Here is an 18,780-nt window from a genome sequence, read left to right as displayed (position 1 = left end):
AGTTCGTTCAAAAATGTTTAAAACCAACAAATCTGTTAAATGTAGTGTTGTAGGGGTATGTTTGGCTTCGTCCAAAAGATAGGTTCATAGAGTAGGTATGTTAAAAAAAAAACACTTTAATTTTGACAATAATTTTACAAATATAATTTATATTTTTAGAGAACAAATCTAATTGTTAATCGAATATTTTATATTGTGTTTCTTAATCAACCATAGATAGGTTATACTCATACTAAAGGAGCACAAAAAATACTTTACAGTACATATGAGGCTACTTTTCCGCACTAGTGCGTAAAATAGCACTTTCCGTGCGTATGTCGAAACTTTAAAGTGCCATATGTACTGTAAAACGTTGTTCGATACACGTGCGAATAGGTAATTCGCAACTCGTGTCGATTTAAAACACTCCCCTCGGTCGTGTTTTAATTTATCGCCACTCGTTTCGAATTTTCTCTTTTTCGCACTTGTATCGAAAATAACTATTCATATTTATTTCTGTGCATACGAAGAAATCTGTTATTTTTGATTAATTTTCTCATTCCATCCATCTTTGTCACTCTTGTTGTTAAACATAAGGTCGTCTCTTTCTCTTTCGGTGTGCGGGAGCTCATTAGCACGTGCACATTTCACGCTGGTCCAGCCGCGACTAAAGGCAACTTGTCCAATTTGTCACAAGGTAAGCGCTTCAATTTTGGAACGCCTATAACCTATCTTGAGTTATAAATCATTGTTCTTAATGCGTCATTCTATGGAACTTGCTAACTATGTAAACAAAAGTCACTAGTAAATTCATATTTTTGACAGTTTCAAAATGGCGGTTTGTTTACATAGTTAGCAAGTTCCATAGAAGACACTTTAGGTAGTCAATAGTCACACTACTATACCTAAGTGAATCAATTATAAACTGAAATAGATGTCACTTTTAAAGGTTACAGTCAAAACTCACTAGGCGTGGTGGTGGCTGTGGCGGGGGCGGCACCGGAGCCCCGTGGTCCCGGCAGGTGCTCTCGCTTAACGCCTGCAGCGGCGAATAGGTGCTCCGCGGACATACTGAGTTCTGGGACAAGTATTACAACATTCATAATCATAATATAATAAAATACCTACAAGAAAACATATACTAGCTTATAAAGTGTCATTCTACGGAACTTGCTAACTATGTAAACAAACCGCCATTTTAAAATTGTCTCTGAATGACAATTTACTAGTGACATTTGTTTACATAGCAAGTTCTATAGAATGACACTTTAACCGCGACTTCGTCTGCATGAGATGATGATGATGGCTGGTAAAAATCCTCGGCCCGGCTTGGTCCTTCGTCCCGGATAATTAATTTAGAACATATTAGATAAAAATGTAATGTGTAACCTACTGCATTCTTAGATTTATGAAATCATTGAATGTGTATTATGTGAAAGCCTTTTCTTTCATTGCGAACAGTCAACAATCAATTATACCTTAAAATTATCTGTACATTGAATAGAAAAGAGAGACAGTATTTTACAGACTCACCTCCCTTATAGAATTGTGTAGTGGTGGCAAAGTCGGCTCGAGTTCCCTTGCTCGGTCTAGCGGCGGCAAGTTGAACGCCCCGCGGGGGCACTGCCCATTTGGGATTATACCTATGGATAAACAAAAAAAACGTTAGATACTTATACTCTTCTTCTCGTGTTAGGAATGTTAGGATCATCCTGCGATATAAATATGGAAGTTAGACTGCTTACTGCTTAGATGTTTTTAAATTTGTTTCTCAGTCACGCAAAAACGGCTTATCAGATTTGTCTCACAATTTTTGTAACAATTATATACATATATATGTTAGCTTATTGACCGCGCGAAAGCGAAGCTGTCAGGTTCGGTTCACCACCATTTTGCATATATAGATGTCGTAGTCAAATTGTATAATCCGCCGTATTACATTACGGCTAGCCGTTTTACAAAACAGGGGCGTTTTGAAATGCGGCGGTTCGACGATTAGCCGGATTGTCATTGCGATACGTTCTTCAATAAGGCGGCCTACGTTTAGCCGCATCGTATCTACTATTTAGATTGTAGAGTGACCATTTGTTTCGGTCGCCTACGTAACCGGAGGTTGACAATGTTTGCAATTTAATTTATTTTTACCATGGTCCCACCGCACTACATGTGTTTCTTTTCCAAAACATTTCCTTCACAACTTGAATAGACGGAGCCCCGCAAGCGGGGCTCCTATTTCTGGGCGGTTTGCCCTTCGGGCATCTGAAGCTACCTAACGAACCTAACCTGTTTTCACGGACGTCTCACTTAATCAATAGCTAGGTAGGTTAGGTTCGTTAGTTAGCTTCAGATGCCCGAAGGGCAAACCGCTCAGAAATAGGAGCCCCGCGAAGCGGGGCTCCGTCTAGTTAAGTTGCGAAGGAAATGTTTTTTGAAAAGAAACAGTCCGACGAACTCCAGATTTGATGGACACCCCAGCGTTTTTCATAGTTTGTTGTTGTTATGTCAGGCAGCGCCACGAGTGTTAAAAATGGGAACTAAAAACTGTCAAAGCGGCGGCTAATGACTCGCTGTATTACATTACGGCTAGCCGTCTTGAAGAACGTATGGCGCCGAATACATTCCGACGGATTTTCATTCAGCCGCATTCAATCCGGCTAATCGTCGAACCGCCGCATTTCAAAACGCCCCTGTTTTGTAAAACGGCTAGCCGTAATGTAATACGGCGGATTATACAATCCGACTGCGACATATACACATTTCTGAATTAGTCGATTTACATTATATTTCAAGCAGATCAAATAACTGCATTGTGTTGTTCGCAGTACCTATACTTAAAATTTGTCAGCACAGCAAGTTATAAGAAACCTACAATTGCAAACGTCACTCAATGTTTGTTGATGCATGATGCCCATGAAACTATTTATAAACAACATAACACGTTCATCACTTTCTAGTAATAGTGCTTCTGAGGCAATAAATTTCATGACCTAAATCACAGACTAATAAGAGATATGACCTAAATATTTAATGGAATAAGAAATCAGGAGTGAATAATGGTAATGTTAATAATTACGGCATGGTTTATTTTAGTCGCTTGTATTTTTATGCCGTACGTAGGCGTTTTTTTTGTTGTCCCCTACACTTTTTTTACAAATTTGGGATTTGTTATGTTATTTCTACTCAGAATCACGAGCTCTTTCTAACCTAATAGGAGAAAAAAAGTGTCCCAAAATTTTCATACATTTTTCGATCTTTCCATTCCGCGACCGCCATACAAAGTCTATGAGAAATGGTGACGTAATGGAAATAAAAACCTTAGGACACTTTTTAGGGTTCCGTAGCCAAATGGCAAAAAACGGAACCCTTATAGATTCGTCATGTCTGTCTGTCTGTCTGTCTGTCCGTCTGTCTGTCCGTCCGTATGTCACAGCCACTTTTCTCCGAAACTATAAGAACTATACTGTTGAAACTTGGTAAGTAGATGTATTCTGTAAACCGCATTAAGATTTTCACACAAAAATAGAAAAAAACAATAAATTTTTGGGGTTCCCCATACTTCGAACTGAAACTCAAAAAATTTTTTTTCATCAAACCCATACGTGTGGGGTATCTAGGGATAGGTCTTCAAAAATGATATTGAGGTTTCTAATATCATTTTTTTCTAAACTGAATAGTTTGCGCGAGAGACACTTCCAAAGTGGTAAAATGTGTGTCCCCCCCCCCCCCCCCCTGTAACTTCTAAAATAAGAGAATGATAAAACTAAAAAAAATATATGATGTACATTACCATGTAAACTTCCACCGAAAATTGGTTTGAACGAGATCTAGTAAGTAGTTTTTTTTATACGTCATAAATCGCCTAAATACGGAACCCTTCATGGGCGAGTCCGACTCGCACTTGGCCGCTTTTTTTCTCCTATTAGGATAGAAAGAGCTCGTGATTCTGAGTAGAAATAACATAAAAAATCCCAAATTTGAAAAAAATAGTGTATGGGACAACAAAAAAAACGCTTAGGTAAAAAAATATATAAATAGCTTTTTTTTGCTAATGCCAAGTCGATACTTGGCAGTGGAGTGCCATACTTGACGTAACACTGCCTACTTGGCAATGTTGGCATGAAAATTTAGCGTACTTAAACAATACATAAATACTTTTTATACCTAAACAGTAGAAACAGGGAGAATATAACTACAGTTTAGCGCGGGGATATAGTAATTATCAAGCATTTTTTTCTACTAAACATTGCTACACTAGTGTGAGGCTACGTTTCCACCAGATATGTGCGAAGATGCCTTGATTTACAATGCGACGTAAAATAGAAGAAGTAAAATAAAATGGAACTAAAAAGTTCCATACTAAAATAATTCATTTTACGTCAAAAATATGAGTTGCGTAGAAAGTGGCGCCCTCATTTAATTTACAATTTTTAAAGTGATGTCAAGTTAGATTAGGTTATGTTTTAACCTTGATCACAGAATAAATAATAGTACTAAGTACAGAAGACTCACTCTCTAACAAAACACGTCTGTTACGATCAGCACAGATATGGCCGCTAGGTGGCGACAACGCCACGCGCGGCTTATGGCTTTCCCCAAAATTGGGGCCGAACGGATGTACTTTTAGCTACCTGTAGCAAAGCGAAGAAATCGCGGAGTGAGACACGCCTGGCATAGCGAAGGATATCATAGTTAAATACCAATAGAATATTGTCCATGAGCTGCGCAGAGCGAGGGTAGGTAAACAATGTGATTATATTGGTCCTTAACAAATACATCCCTCGCTACGTATCCTCGCACATCTCTGGTGGAAACGCAGGCTTAAGTACCAGCGAGGAACTATAGCGTGCTAATATTATAGTATTGCTAAATTATTTTACTCAAAACGTATGTAGAATCATCAGTAATGTTTATTCAATTGACTACAAATCGAAACGAAATTAACTTTAGGTACCTTTATGTACATAGGGTAACAGCACCAGTGACCAGCCAGATACCAGTCGTCAGCCTTTTGAGTCGTTTATTGGTCATAAATATCTGGTATATTCGTTTAAACAAATCGCGAGTACTCAAATAGGAGCTTTGATTCCTTATTGGTTAATACGTCACACGACAGGTGCGGTGAGGGAACGGGGGGAAGAAATATACTCGTTCATACAGGTGCTGTTTGTCGACGAGTGCAATAGTGTCATGTCCACCATATTTTTTACTGCACGTGGTGTTCCCTTAACAGGCAAGAAAAACTATATTTTAATGTTAAAAGTTATTGGTTTATTTATTACTTTATCTATTAAATTGCATTATATTTGAATGAAAATATCAATATTTCACTTATAAATTGAGGGGGCTGGCCACTGGATTACACTTTTTTCCAAAGAATCCAGTGCCCAGCCCCCCACGGCTGACCTTTGGGTTATTCGTTTATTTTATTATTTTCGAGCCAATGCGACCGTTAGGACCGTTAAATTTACATTTTCAAATTTAGTTAGGCATGCCCTAATCAATTTAAAGTAAAACCCAGTAGTCAGCCGCATTTGAAATAACGTTTTAATGCGGCTGAGCACTGGGTTTCGCGGATCCAGTACTCAGCCATTGACCTTGCTTGCTACGTCGCCGCCAAAAGTATGTATGTTTAAAACCCTATCTCATTGAAATAAGGTTGAAAAGTGTATACATATTTTTGACGTTAACTATATATAACTATCATTTTATTTTTTCCTGGTCGGTATATGACTTTGTTTATTAATGATAATTAGATCTGCATAGACTCGATTAATTATTTTTTACCGAATACCTACTAGGAACCTAATTATATATTACTTGATTTACCTCGTTAATTTTTGACGAATTAATTATTAGAAAATAAATATTGCGATTCTTAGTTTGCAAGAATAGCGTTAGTTAATTAAGTACTTATGGGTAAAAGTAAACAAGTAGGTAAGTAATACATATATGCAAAAAAAAATATATAAACTAAAATTAAAAACTACAACTAACTACAATAACTAAAATTATAAATAAAAAATAGATATTATTTTAACATCGTTGATTTTGATATATGCAAAAAATTAGAAACTAAAATTAAAAACTACAACTAACTACAATAACGATAACAAAAATTATAAAGAAAAAATAAATATTATAATATCGTTGATATTGATATAAATATTAGTGATTTTAATCTAATTATTATGAATAGTTTATATAGGTTGAGTACTGGGTACACAGAGGCTGCTTACTGGATTTTGGAGGCTGACTACTGGAGAAAAGTGCCACTTTTTGTTTAAACTTAATTAGAGACATTATAAAGATGATTGTTATTTTTTAAAATATTTTGTTTTAAAACTATGATAAACAATTGATCTAACCATGTCATTTGTTTAATTATCCGACTAATCCTGTAGAAATGCCGAACGTTCAAACTTAAAAAAGTCGTTATAAGGCTGACTACTGGTGCCTTTACCCTAGTCACTGCTTATTTTGCATGTAAAACTGACACCACTAACCTCATTTTATTATCACCGTCGGCAATTTCAAACCCCGTTAAACACAACCCACTTGCACCATCAAAAAATATTTCGAAAAAACTTTATTACGATCGTAACTTCATAAAAACCGTAAAACGTCCTGCCGAGCGCGGACATCTCACTCAACTAATTGCTGTAATGTTCTGATGGCGGGAAACTCGAAATTCAAAATGGCGGCTATAATTTCAACGGAAGATGTCAAGCGGGCATTATAAATTAGGGCTGGCGATGAAAACTATACGCGTAGAGGCGACAATGATCGCGTTTTATTTTAAGGTTTGGTTTAATTTTGTTTACGGACTGTTTTACTTTCTAACTGAATGTTAGCGACTACTTGCAAGAAGCTGACATTTTCCCCGGCTTAACTTACTACGTAAAAAGTAAATGGTCCTTCGAACCGGCTTTTAATTTCAAAATAGGTATTTAGCATGTCTGTCACCTTTATTATCATTTAGGCGCTTATTGTAAGCGTCATGCGCATCGCCACTTTATAATGTATTTATTACCGTATTATTGAAACATAATTAGGTTCTAGTTTCACTTGTAATTTAAAGTCGCACTCTAATTGTATGTATCTATCTGAACGTACCTACTTGACTTTAGCTGACCTGAATCTACATTCAAAATAATCAACAAAATTAAGCAACAGATGTTCATCAGCAAATACCACTTGCATTTAGAACATAGCTATTATATAGACTCGCAGATATAATAATTATACTATTGAATTTGGGGATTACCCCATTAAAATTAAACAAAATTGTATTAACAAAATTTTAATTCATATAATTTAATAGGTATAAGTACTCGTATTTTCGTCATAAAATTATTTTCTGTGGGTATCAATTTCAGCCACTTATCAAAAGAACGTAACCAAGAAATCATCATTTATTTGCAATATCGCCGCGCTACCATGTAGTCGGAAACAATAAATTTTTAACATTCACGGGGAGTAAGGCATAATTGTCACATTATGAGTTATTTCTGGCACATATCCCTAATGTGTCACATTCGCGAGTAAATCAGGAGATTGTATTTTTGTTTCAAAACGTTACAACGGCAATTTGTGACAATTTATTAGTAAATAATTTAAGTTAAATATGAAATGAATGGAATGGTGAACGAAATATGATGGAATTAAATAGTTGTGACAGAATGTGAGTGGAAGATTTCTAGTCATCATTGGGAAATTTGCTGCACTAAGTATATTTAGTAACGAGTAGTAGGTATGAAAAGTAAATTAGTTTAAAATTTAATTTGATGACTATGTGAATATCTTTTATGCATGAATTAGTCTTACTTTATTATTACTTATTTCTTAGACATTTAATACTTCTCGAAATTATAATTACTTATGTATAAGTTAATATTATCCTATATTGTACAGTACACCCTAGCAGGGTATCATGTACCTACTTGCCAAATGTAAGACCAAAATGTACTAATGAACATGATTACAATGGAATAAATGATATGATATGATATGAATTTGTTTTTTTTGTAAGTAATTGGTCCGTTTGTCTAAAATAAACGTTTTGATTGATTGTAAGTACCTAATAGTAAGTGATATTAGATATCAATCCGCGCATTAAATGTCAATTATCGTGTTATTTTTTTTTATACTTTTTGACCAAGGGTAGCGAAGGTTATCGGTTTCAGCTTGGGCAAAAATGTTTTCGAATGTCTACCCGGATGTTCTCCTGTACAGGTCGCATTTTTCAACCAATTCTCGTGAAAGGTTCATGTGTTGTGAGCAGATTCGATTATTACCTAGGTTATTACCTAGGTAGATTTTATTCGACGATTCATTTGTAAGAAGTTTTTCAAAATGGCGGAGCTATGGAGGTTCGCGAAATACAGCTCACATAGGACCACTTGTATGTACCTAATGATTGTCAAAACCAAGTAAACAGAATTTGTAATACTAATATGGGACACCATTGCACGCTGTAGAATGTCAGGGGTGTCAAACGCAAGGGCGCACTAATTGGGCTAATTTATCCAGGAGCAGGGCGCATCGGGTTGCGGTGATTTGTAGGTCGAGGGGGACGGCCAGATTATTGACAGTTTAGGTATAGGAAGTTTGGAGGTAAACTATCGCCGCTGGGTGTTCCAGGGATCGACAAAACATACCTAAATCTCTTATTGAAACGCTATGAATTATGAACAAATACTCATTAAGTAATAGACATCGACATTGGAAAATAATACAATTCGAAATTATTATTTTTAGCATAGTCTTACGCTAAAATATGTCTCTAAAAATATGTCCGCTTGATAAAAAATAGTAGGTATCGAATTATTAAAAAAAAATAGAACTGTAACCCAATAAGGTACTTACAGTGCGACATAAAATAGTAAAAATTAAATGAGGGCGCCACTTTCTACGCAACTGTCACAATTTTGACGTAAAATACAGTAATTTAGTATAGATTTTTTTTAGTGCCATTTTATTTAACTTCTACGATTTTTTCGCACTGTAAATCAAGGTAAAAACATACCCTAACCTAATTTGACATAAATAAAAATAATAATAAGCAAATCATATTACATATTTGAATTAACTGAAATGACAACAGGTATCCCAATTATGTTGAAAGTGAATTATGGCCGTTACAAATATGGCTAAACGCCGCTCAAGTCGGATATCATCCCTCGGTTTGATTTACGCGGGTCGCCACTTCCCGCCCCGACTCATAACTTTATCCGTTGCGACTGATATGGAAGGATATTTTATAATTGCAATATTTTCTTAGATAACTATGTCTATGTCTTTTAAAAAAATATCAGTTGTAGAAGCTGTGAGAAAAAACATCAATTCAGTAGGTGGGCATTTTCACTTAACTTTTCACTTCACTTAACTTAACTGTGTACCATTAACGGCCGGTTAGCAACCGTCACAATTGTCACAAAACTGACGGTCAATGTCAAATCCCATATATTTTGTCAGAAATGTGACGGGTCAGACGTTACTGAAACACGACTTACCTATATCGCGATTTAAAGTACAAGTTAAAATTAAATTGCCCAGGTAACCAATTAAATAGCAATAAACAGTTAAAAACGGTTGATCCAGAACTGAGAGGAAAATGGGGACTACGTTTGTATGGAGATTATGGAGAAGGGTCAAACAGATTACTGTGTTATCGTCTTTCCTGTAGACATACACAAGAGTTAAGGGCTATAAAGGTTAATTTTCTTATTTAACCCTTATCCACGTGAAAAGGTCCTCCTTTTATTTAGAGAACTATGATAAAATCATTACTTACATGCCCACAAGCTGTTAACTATTGCCCACAGGAGAGGAAACTAGTGTGTTCGCGCGAACTGTACATTTTTCTCTCCTGTGGGCAATAGTTAACAGCTTGTGGGCATGTAAGTAATGATTTTATCATAGTTCTCTAAATAAAAGGGAGGACCTTTTCACGTGGATAAGGGTTAAATAAGAAAATTAACCTTTATAGCAAGGGCTGTACAGGGGAGTTAAGGAACTCTTGTGTATGTCTACAGGAAAGACGATAACACAGTAATCTGTTTGCCCCAGAACCACGTCGTCCCCTTTCCTCTTAAGTTATTTTTGCGGTGTTCGAACTACTTTCACTCATCTTCGCGTTATCCCGGCTTTTTGCCACGTCTCATGGAAGTCTGGGGTCCGCTTGGCAACTATCCCTAGAATTGGTGTAGGCACTAGTTTTTACTAAAGCTACTGCCATCTGACCTTCCAACCCAGAGGGTAAACTAGGCCTTATAGGGATTAGTCCGGTTTCCTCACGATGTTTTCCTTCACCGAAAAGCGACTGGCAAATATCAAATGATATTTCGTAGGTACATACTCGTAAGTTCCGAAAAACTCATTGGTTCGAGCCGGGGTTTGAACCCGCGACCTCCACGCTACTTTAACCGCTACTTCAACCGATTTTAACTGCGTGATGGTTCACCCTTTTAGAGTCCATTTAAGCTCTAATTACACAGTCCATAATTTCATAAGAATTCGACTTTTATGGTGGCACTGCCACACTCTGTCACTGCAGTCTATGCAGAGTAAGCTTGGTTCGACTGCCAAGCGCTGGAAAAATGAGTCGGTCTCCACACCGCACGACCGGCTTAATGAAGAGCTCCAAAAGACAATATTTTCGGCGCGCACGCATACGATTTATTTGTTTGACATTCAGTGGAATTTACTCGTATAAATAAATATAATATATGGAAACAAATTTCCCCGCGCTCAGCTTTCACTCACATTTATTATCCCGCCCTAACTTAATGTAATAGCTTAAAATAGTTTGTGTTCTTGTATAACAGGTGATTAGAGAATCGTGTTTCTGGAGGAATTTATGATTTTTAGGGTTCCGTAACCAAAGGGTAAAAACGGGACCCTATTACTAAGACTCCGCTGTCCGTCCGTCCGTCTGTCACCAGGCTGTATCTCACGAACCGTGATAGCTAGACAGTTGAAATTTTCACAGATGATGTATTTCTGTTGCCGCTATAACAACAAATACTAAAAACAGAATAAAATAAAGATTTAAGTGGGGCTCCCATACAACAAAAGTGATTTTTCACCGAAGTTAAGCAACGTCGGGCGGGGTCAGTACTTGGATGGGTGACCTTGTTTTGCTCTATTTTTTGTTGATGGTGCGGAACCCTCCGTGCGCGAGTCCGACTCGCACTTGGCCGGTTTTTATTTATTCGTTGCTATTTAGTATCTAGTCTACATCAAAACACTATAAGAGGAATATTAAGAACACAACGTTTTGCGAATGTTTATAAGAAACTTGATTTTCCGAAGTGACATTTTGTGAGTGGATATTTAAGTACTATGTGTAGTAATCATTTGCTATACCAAATACCTATTGAATACCCAACGTACATGATATTAACTTTGTAGCAATGATATTATAATAGTTATATCTTCGAATTCTATACATAATATCATTGCTTTGCAGCCGTCTAGAAATTTGACATAAGTTTACATAATCGTGATAGTAACACCGTAACATTATCACATGTGACGCAACTTGCCCAAGAGCCAACATGGGCAGCATGTGAACGTTTACGCTATTCACGCATTTAGCTGCCTAGCTATAAGCCGCATAATCCTTTGTAAATTCCGATGGACTTGTGTTACATTGACTTTAAAGTGCACACGTATCATCACGGCATCTGCAGTAATGCACTCTGTGTTGTGATTGCTGATTGAACGCTGCCAAGTTTGCAACCCGAGCTATTCTAGTACGCCCACTGTATCCTTGGCCAAACTGAGTCTTGCGTTACATTTTGTATCTGTGCCTTGGCCGGTGTTTGACACAGGGAAAATTATGATTGTAATGTCAATCGTGATTGAATTATGCATTCGTAACACTTTAATAAAAATGCTATTGTTTGTTTTTATATGTATGTACCAAGTTCACTGACAACACTATTTTGTAGGTACAATAAAATTTTGCTGTACTGTAATTTTTAAATCAATGCCAATTGATTTAAAACCAGTTGGTCAATCTATTGAGGTTCATTGCAAATATGTATATCGTTTTTGAACGTCCATTCGTATTTTAAAATACTGTATTGTATGTTAGTAGTTTACTATACCTACTAAGTACTAACAATGATGTATTGAATCGCGATGCCAGCGAAACGCGCACGCCTTTTGTCCCTAATCAATTAACAATATAATTATGTAATATAAAATTAATATTTTGACTATGTTTACGTTTAGGTAACCCTTTAAAGCGATATATTAAAATCCATCGGTATTGGTGCGGTCGCGGTCCGTCGGTTTCGCTAATGATGATTTGTGTTTCGGGGCTCGCTACCGAGCTGTGCGCCCACGCACCATTTGGACCACACAAAACTTACTAATTACTGTGTACTATTACTAGTATTTATTTCTATTTGCGTACGAGTATATGTTTAGTACAATAGCCAATTTTAACTTAAATGTTTAATTAGAAGTGATACGTTTTAAAAATAGACTGTAAATGCAAGTAAGCGCTAATGACATGAAATTAATTAATTTGTTGAATTCATATTGTATTGAATTTTGAAAAAACGCTACTGTCACAAACTTTGAATAATCTCAAAAAATCTTTTAGGTCGATTCGTTTTCAGAACATATGACGAATTGGTTGTTTTTTATTTTTATTATTTTTAAAGTTACCCTATATGCATTCCATGCATAGTTAGGTTACCTACCACATTTTTCTTTTGATTGACAGAACAAGACGTATCGTGACTTTGAACTCGTAAGTTCAAAGTAATCACGAATTCACGATATTAGATAGAGATGCTCTGTACCTATTTGTATCCGATAATAATAAATTGAATGGCTCGCTAGAAGAATGGTAGGAAAGCCGATTCAAGGCAAGAACTGGTAATGGAATAAAGTTTATTTGCATTGCTATAAAGTAACGCTAACACATGCTGATGTGTTCTAGGAACCGCAGACAGGGTGTCGCGGTCTTGCATTGTTGTGACTGCTGATTGACTTATGCTTGCTTGTCCCGCTATTCTCGGCTACGGACACTGCGTCTTACTGACGGGCCTAGCTGTAACAATAGTTACTATTGATTGTGTCTACAACTTTAGATAAAGGATCGTCGTATTACATTCATCTTTACCTAATGTTCAAATTTTAATAATACCTAGGTATATTATATACTAGCGAACGCTTCGCACGGGTTAACAAAATACACAAACCTTCCTCAAGAATAACTCTATCGATAGGTGAAAACCGCACGAAAATCCGTTCAGTTGTTTTTAATTTATCGCGAACATACAAACACACAAACAGACGCGGCGGGGGACTTTGTTTTATAAGGTGTAGTGATATATTAATCGACTAATAATAATCCTTAGCCACGAGGGGACAGGCAAAAAATATCATAATCATAATTGTATAAGAACCTATTTAATACTTTAGCAAAATATTATCTAACGAACCAATTTTGTCACCGAAACAAGTGCGCGTCGGGATCTCGCTACAGAATGCGGGTTGGCAACTAAATTTTTACATACATAATTATTTTTTATAACTCCGTTTATCTGTGGAATGAAAATGTTTGTTTATTTATCGCATATAAATGCATTTTATCTTTATGAAATGTAGCCTATTTAATTCTAAGCAAAGTGTAAACTGCAATGTATTGAAAGTCCAGTTAACCAAAGACACAGCCACTTAAAACCCACTTGAAAGTCTCGAAACCCTCAAACGGTCATTCCTGTGTCACGAAGTCATGATTCACTGCACTTAGCCTGTTTACAAATAGACAATTCGGATCGGGGGATGTTCCTTTGATCACGTCGGGATTGCTTGCGAGCCCGGCTAACAAGCGATAGACGGCCAGGGGTCATACTAAATATAGTGAAAGAGGGATTATTACATTTTCATCACTGTGTGTACTGAAGGACAAAGGCCTAATATATTGTTCCCTCCGGAGTCATCGATTTTTAATAAAGCTATATCTACCTCGCGAGCCTCCGCTAAATCATACGAACCAAATAGGTTATACGTAAAATACTTGTTTAAAGTAAGGTATAAATGAGTTTTACTATACTTATGTGTTTATTTTAGAGAAAGTATAAACTTGGTTAGGTTAGGATACTTGATTCTATCACTCACGCATAATTTCCTAAGTTTGCTAACCAAATGTAGAATAATCATGAATCTCATCTATTTACACTCAACATGATAGTCTGTGCGGAAAGTGAAGGGTCGTGGAATACTAGACTCTTCTATTTCCGCACAGATTCTATAGCTCAAATAGAAGACAATATAATCTACGTGAGGAGCAATTAGAGTTCTAAAATAGCGGGTGAATTGTAACAAAAGGAGCGGGTGTCGCTTCCTCGCCTATAAATCCGCATTGATTGAGCGCTATAAATCCACGCGGCGCCCGCGCCGGTACCGCACCGTTGCTTGCAGGGCTGCCTAGCTCTTTCCCACTAACGTCCAGTTTTTTACGGGTACCTTCGGTTTTCTGCAAGATTCCGTTTTAAATAGTAATAGAAACGATAAAAAAAAACTACAGAAAAGAGTAACACAAAAACAAACTTGCACATAACATAAATAGCCACGAAATGGTCATGACTCAGCATGGTGTTAGCCTGGATGGTCTTCCATGGAAGCCAAACAAATTGGAAAAAAGTTTAAGAGAAGGAGAGTTTGGAAGAAGGTTTAATAGTATAAGTAGTAAACATGTAAGTAGATTACACCGTCGAAAGGATTTGCGAAAAAAAAAACTACTGACAGCAGTCTGATGTAATGCATGCTTAAGCCCTAACGCGATATACAATACATAGATAAGGTTACAAGTCAGTCTCCTTAAGACAAGAAGGGACGACCGCCCCGAAACCGCCTTTCCATACAAACGTAATCCCCTTTTTCCTCTCTAGATATTAACATTATTGAAAATATTTTTACACAATTTGATGTATTTTAATCACAGCTATGCCCGACTGTTTGATTTTTTAGATTTTTTCATTTCTATGGGTTTATTAAGGCGCATTTAAATTTTTATGAAACCAGTCGCTCTTAACTTTTATAATAATTAAAAGAACGAAAAAAATCAAACGGTCGGGCCTAGCTGACTTAAAAACATAAAACTATGTAAAAATATTTACCATAATATCCAGGAAGGAAAATGAAGCCTACTTGTATCATAGGGAAATATCAGTAATATAAAGAAAGAGTGGTAACTAATGTCCGCTACTTGACGTTAGATGTCGACTACGAAATAACTCGCGTTTTGGTAAGAAAACTGATGTATGGAGTTACCACTCTTTCTTTACATATATTTCTCTATGGATGCTCTATGCCCTCTATGATTTGTATGGAGAATCATCTTCCCCTTTCCTCTTAAAGTGTTTTAAGTCCCCTGTCAGCCCTGCGGTAGGGCGCCACGTGTTTGCGCTACACGTTTGATTTACTGCACTACAAATCGCAGCTCAGCCCTCTGCTCACAACAAATGCATTATTATAACTTATGACAGATCGAAAACGACACGGCTATTTACAGATTAATTCATTTGTAGGGTAATTTCTTCATTTGTTGGGTTTGATAATAAAATTAATAAATGTAAAGAATTAGGTATCTACTTTTTAGTAAACGTAAACCTTCAGTCTTTACAAAGTAAGATAAGATACCTAATTATAAATTTGGTTTCGCTTTTGGCGGGAGATCAGAAGAATTTAAACTGTTTTCATACGTTATTTTCTACATTAATCCAAAGCCACAGAGCGTCATAAAGTTTTATTCGCGGCCGTTTTTATGCACCGTTGACTTTTCAGCGGCTCGTAACTATCACAGCGAATTTATTGCCCGCACAAACTCATACTGTCTTACCGAGAAACGTGTATAAAAGACCATAAGTCCATCGCTAATTGACAGCTATTAAGGACCTTATAATAATGTGATAAAACCTAGTTTACAATGGTACGGCTTGTAGCCGTCTGCGCATCTGTTTGCGATGAGTCCTTATGAGAACGATTTCTGTTTACGTAAACCGTTAAAGGGAAGAATTGATCTGTCCGATTTTATTTAGACTTTTAAACCAGGGACTAACTAGGACAATTAAACGCATTACTCAAAAGCAGAAGTTACCTCTAAACTTCCTCTAAATAATCTGATACCTAGTAAAGTTCTCCGAAGGATGATTTGGTTGAAACAGATGGGTTAATCAACTATTTCTTGTTGTTATTCTGTCCCATCAGCGAGGAGACCATGGTAACATAAATTATTAGGAGAACTGCTGTAGGTACCTACCATGTTCTACTAACATGCACAGTAGATGTCCCATCATGGAAAGGTCTTTATAACTACCATAAAACGCAAGTTGGTTCATTTAAATACGAAAAACCTAAAATTTTAAGAGTGACTCAGGAGACCGTAACCATAGCAACGTGTGACAAGAAAAAGTTGTTTAACCCAGATAAGCTAACAACAAAAATAGTACATATTTATTTTTAGGTTGTATAGAAAATTAAAAACACTTTATGTAGTTACAGTAGTTAGTGGTTCAGTAGAAAGAAAATAGTTTTCATTCAAAAAATAAATAGGCTCTATGTGTTTATTTCCCAGTAGAGTCAAATATTTTGTAACAAAAACGACTTGAACCTTGGACGGAACCTAAAAGTTCCAAAGATGTCCCAAAAATTTAGTCAAGTTCCTAATGCTCAAAAATTTAAACTTCATCACATGAATATACCTACTTTTTTTTGATTCCCGACGCGCGAACGCCTCCACTTCTCTAAATCATCGCTCGTACTTCAAAGCTCTAATCCGCTTATTACAAACGTTTCAAAATTAAAATAAGAACAACAAACAAAAGACGGCCACCAACGGTTTATTTAGCTTCGCTCGTTACTCATATAGACGTTTATCTCAATCCCATATTGAATTTTATTTCAGCCACACATTGATATGCTTTAAAAACAAACAATTTTGAAATTAGAACAGTTTTGGACTTATGAAAACAACGAAAGCTGAACGCGATTTTACAAGGATTAGATGTCAAAATATTTATGTTGATTTGACCGCTCTTTTAGAAATACTTTTTCAGATTTTGTAACACTTGAAATATTTTTATTGGAATACGTTATGAAAAAAAACTTTTGAAGTAAAACTTTTCAAGCGGGGATTATAAACTATCAGGTTTAGGCGCATCACATACCTGTTCTATGAGCTGATACAATAACTAAAGTTTGGCAAACCATTTCCGTCAGTAGAAAAAGGCAGCAAGTAAAATAAAATTAGGCGCGAAGGGTTGCCCTCCCATAATAAATTTGAATTTCGCGCCTTTTTATAACGACAAAGTGAGTTTGCAAAAGTATAAGTAATTAAATAAGTATATATGCTTCTCGATACAGTTAAATGATAGATCGACGCAGCAAAATTAAACGCCCGCCCACAACACGGTCTTTCAACCATATAAACCTAAAAGGTCACATGTCACTACAAGTTTATAATAACATACGACATGTTGCTAGTACGATATAGCTGCTGTTTGTTTAACGAAGCTTGTAATACCTACACGCTTTTTGTATCATCATATTTTCTTGAACACTTAAAATAGATGCTTAGGCGTTAGGCGTGAGATTTTTTAATGGATCGTACAGTAATTGGTTACTTATTTTAAGTAGGTAGGTAAGGTACATTACTATCGAGTCATAGTTTATTTATTATTCTTAAATTAGTCATTAATTTTATAAAGGCTTGATCTGAAGTAAGTACATAGGTACCAGATTTGAAACTTTATTACCAAGAAAATAATCATTGTAATAGTACAATGATTATTTTCTTGGTAATAAAGTTTCAAATCTGAACGCAATTTTGTGAAACTACGTGTTTTTTTTATAATTTAGAAGGCAGACGAATCGCCTAATGGTAAGTGATTACCGTCGCCTATAGATACCCGCACTACCGCTTGTATAAGTGCGTTACCAGCCTTTAAGATGGGAGTACGCTCTTTTCTATTCTTGAAGCTTGGATCGGTCCAAAAATACCGCAGTTTATTCCACAGTTTAGCTGTGCGAGGCAGGAAGTTTCTGGAGAAACGCACAGGGCTATAATCGCGAAAATCGAAGTTCGCAAATTTCAGGCATTTTTCTCGGTCACTCTAATTACACCATCATTGGAGTAAAAGAGCTCGGTAGCCTCCCAGTTGAGGACTGCCAACCACCTAAGTGGTGAAGACGTTACGGAAAGTCCCCGTTATACATGCGTTAGAAAATGCAGAGCAAGGCTACATATCTACGGAACGGTATTTATTTATTTTTTAGTTGTTTTATTAGAAACTAGCTGTGCCCGCGGCTCCGCCCGCGTGGAATTCGGTCTGTGTCAGTAAGCTAATTCATCCCTAATTTCTCTTTCTCTCCCCTGGAGGCGGAAATTGAAGTAAAGTTGACAGATGGATACGATTAGCGGACTGAAGTCCAGATAAAATATTTTACAATTAGGTAGGTACTTACCACTAAACAAAACTACACTCCAAAACCAATAGTTTTTTTCGCCCTTATTCCAATATTAGACGTGATTTAAACGACACAGAGTTATAGTAGGTGAATAACGGATAATACAGTACTACTTTTGTATTTTTACGTTCTTGACTGTACCTATCCAAATCATGTCCATGGCAAATATCACCCAATTCTGTCCTCCAGTCAAATCATTCTGAGCATGAAAAATTAAGAATTATACACATAGAAATCCATACTTCCTAACAAACTTTCGAATTTAGGTCTAATATTATATTAGTTAGAAGTAAGATTAGAGGAAAGGAG

At 36.3% G+C, this 18,780-nt stretch overlaps 2 protein-coding genes across 2 annotated transcripts in view; one reads left to right on the top strand and one right to left on the bottom strand.

Annotated features, from left to right (window-relative positions):
- LOC134657165 (uncharacterized) overlaps window positions 1-18,780 on the top strand; it is a 123,893-nt gene that overhangs the window by 17,075 nt on the left and 88,038 nt on the right. The gene's annotated exons all lie outside the window — the stretch shown is intronic.
- LOC134656908 (T-box transcription factor TBX1-like) overlaps window positions 1-18,780 on the bottom strand; it is a 37,985-nt gene that overhangs the window by 9,576 nt on the left and 9,629 nt on the right. The window contains exons 2-3 of the mRNA XM_063512458.1: window positions 1,513-1,622; window positions 947-1,057 (exon numbers count right to left, since the gene is read on the bottom strand). Coding sequence (XP_063368528.1) covers window positions 947-1,057; window positions 1,513-1,622 — 221 coding nt within the window. The remainder of the gene's footprint in view (window positions 1-946; window positions 1,058-1,512; window positions 1,623-18,780) is intronic.

This window comes from Cydia amplana, chromosome 19 (assembly GCF_948474715.1).
Source record: "Cydia amplana chromosome 19, ilCydAmpl1.1, whole genome shotgun sequence".
NCBI lineage: Eukaryota > Metazoa > Arthropoda > Insecta > Lepidoptera > Tortricidae > Cydia > Cydia amplana.
The sequence above is the reverse complement of the archived record's forward strand: the minus strand, read 5'-3'. Positions and strand labels throughout refer to the sequence as shown.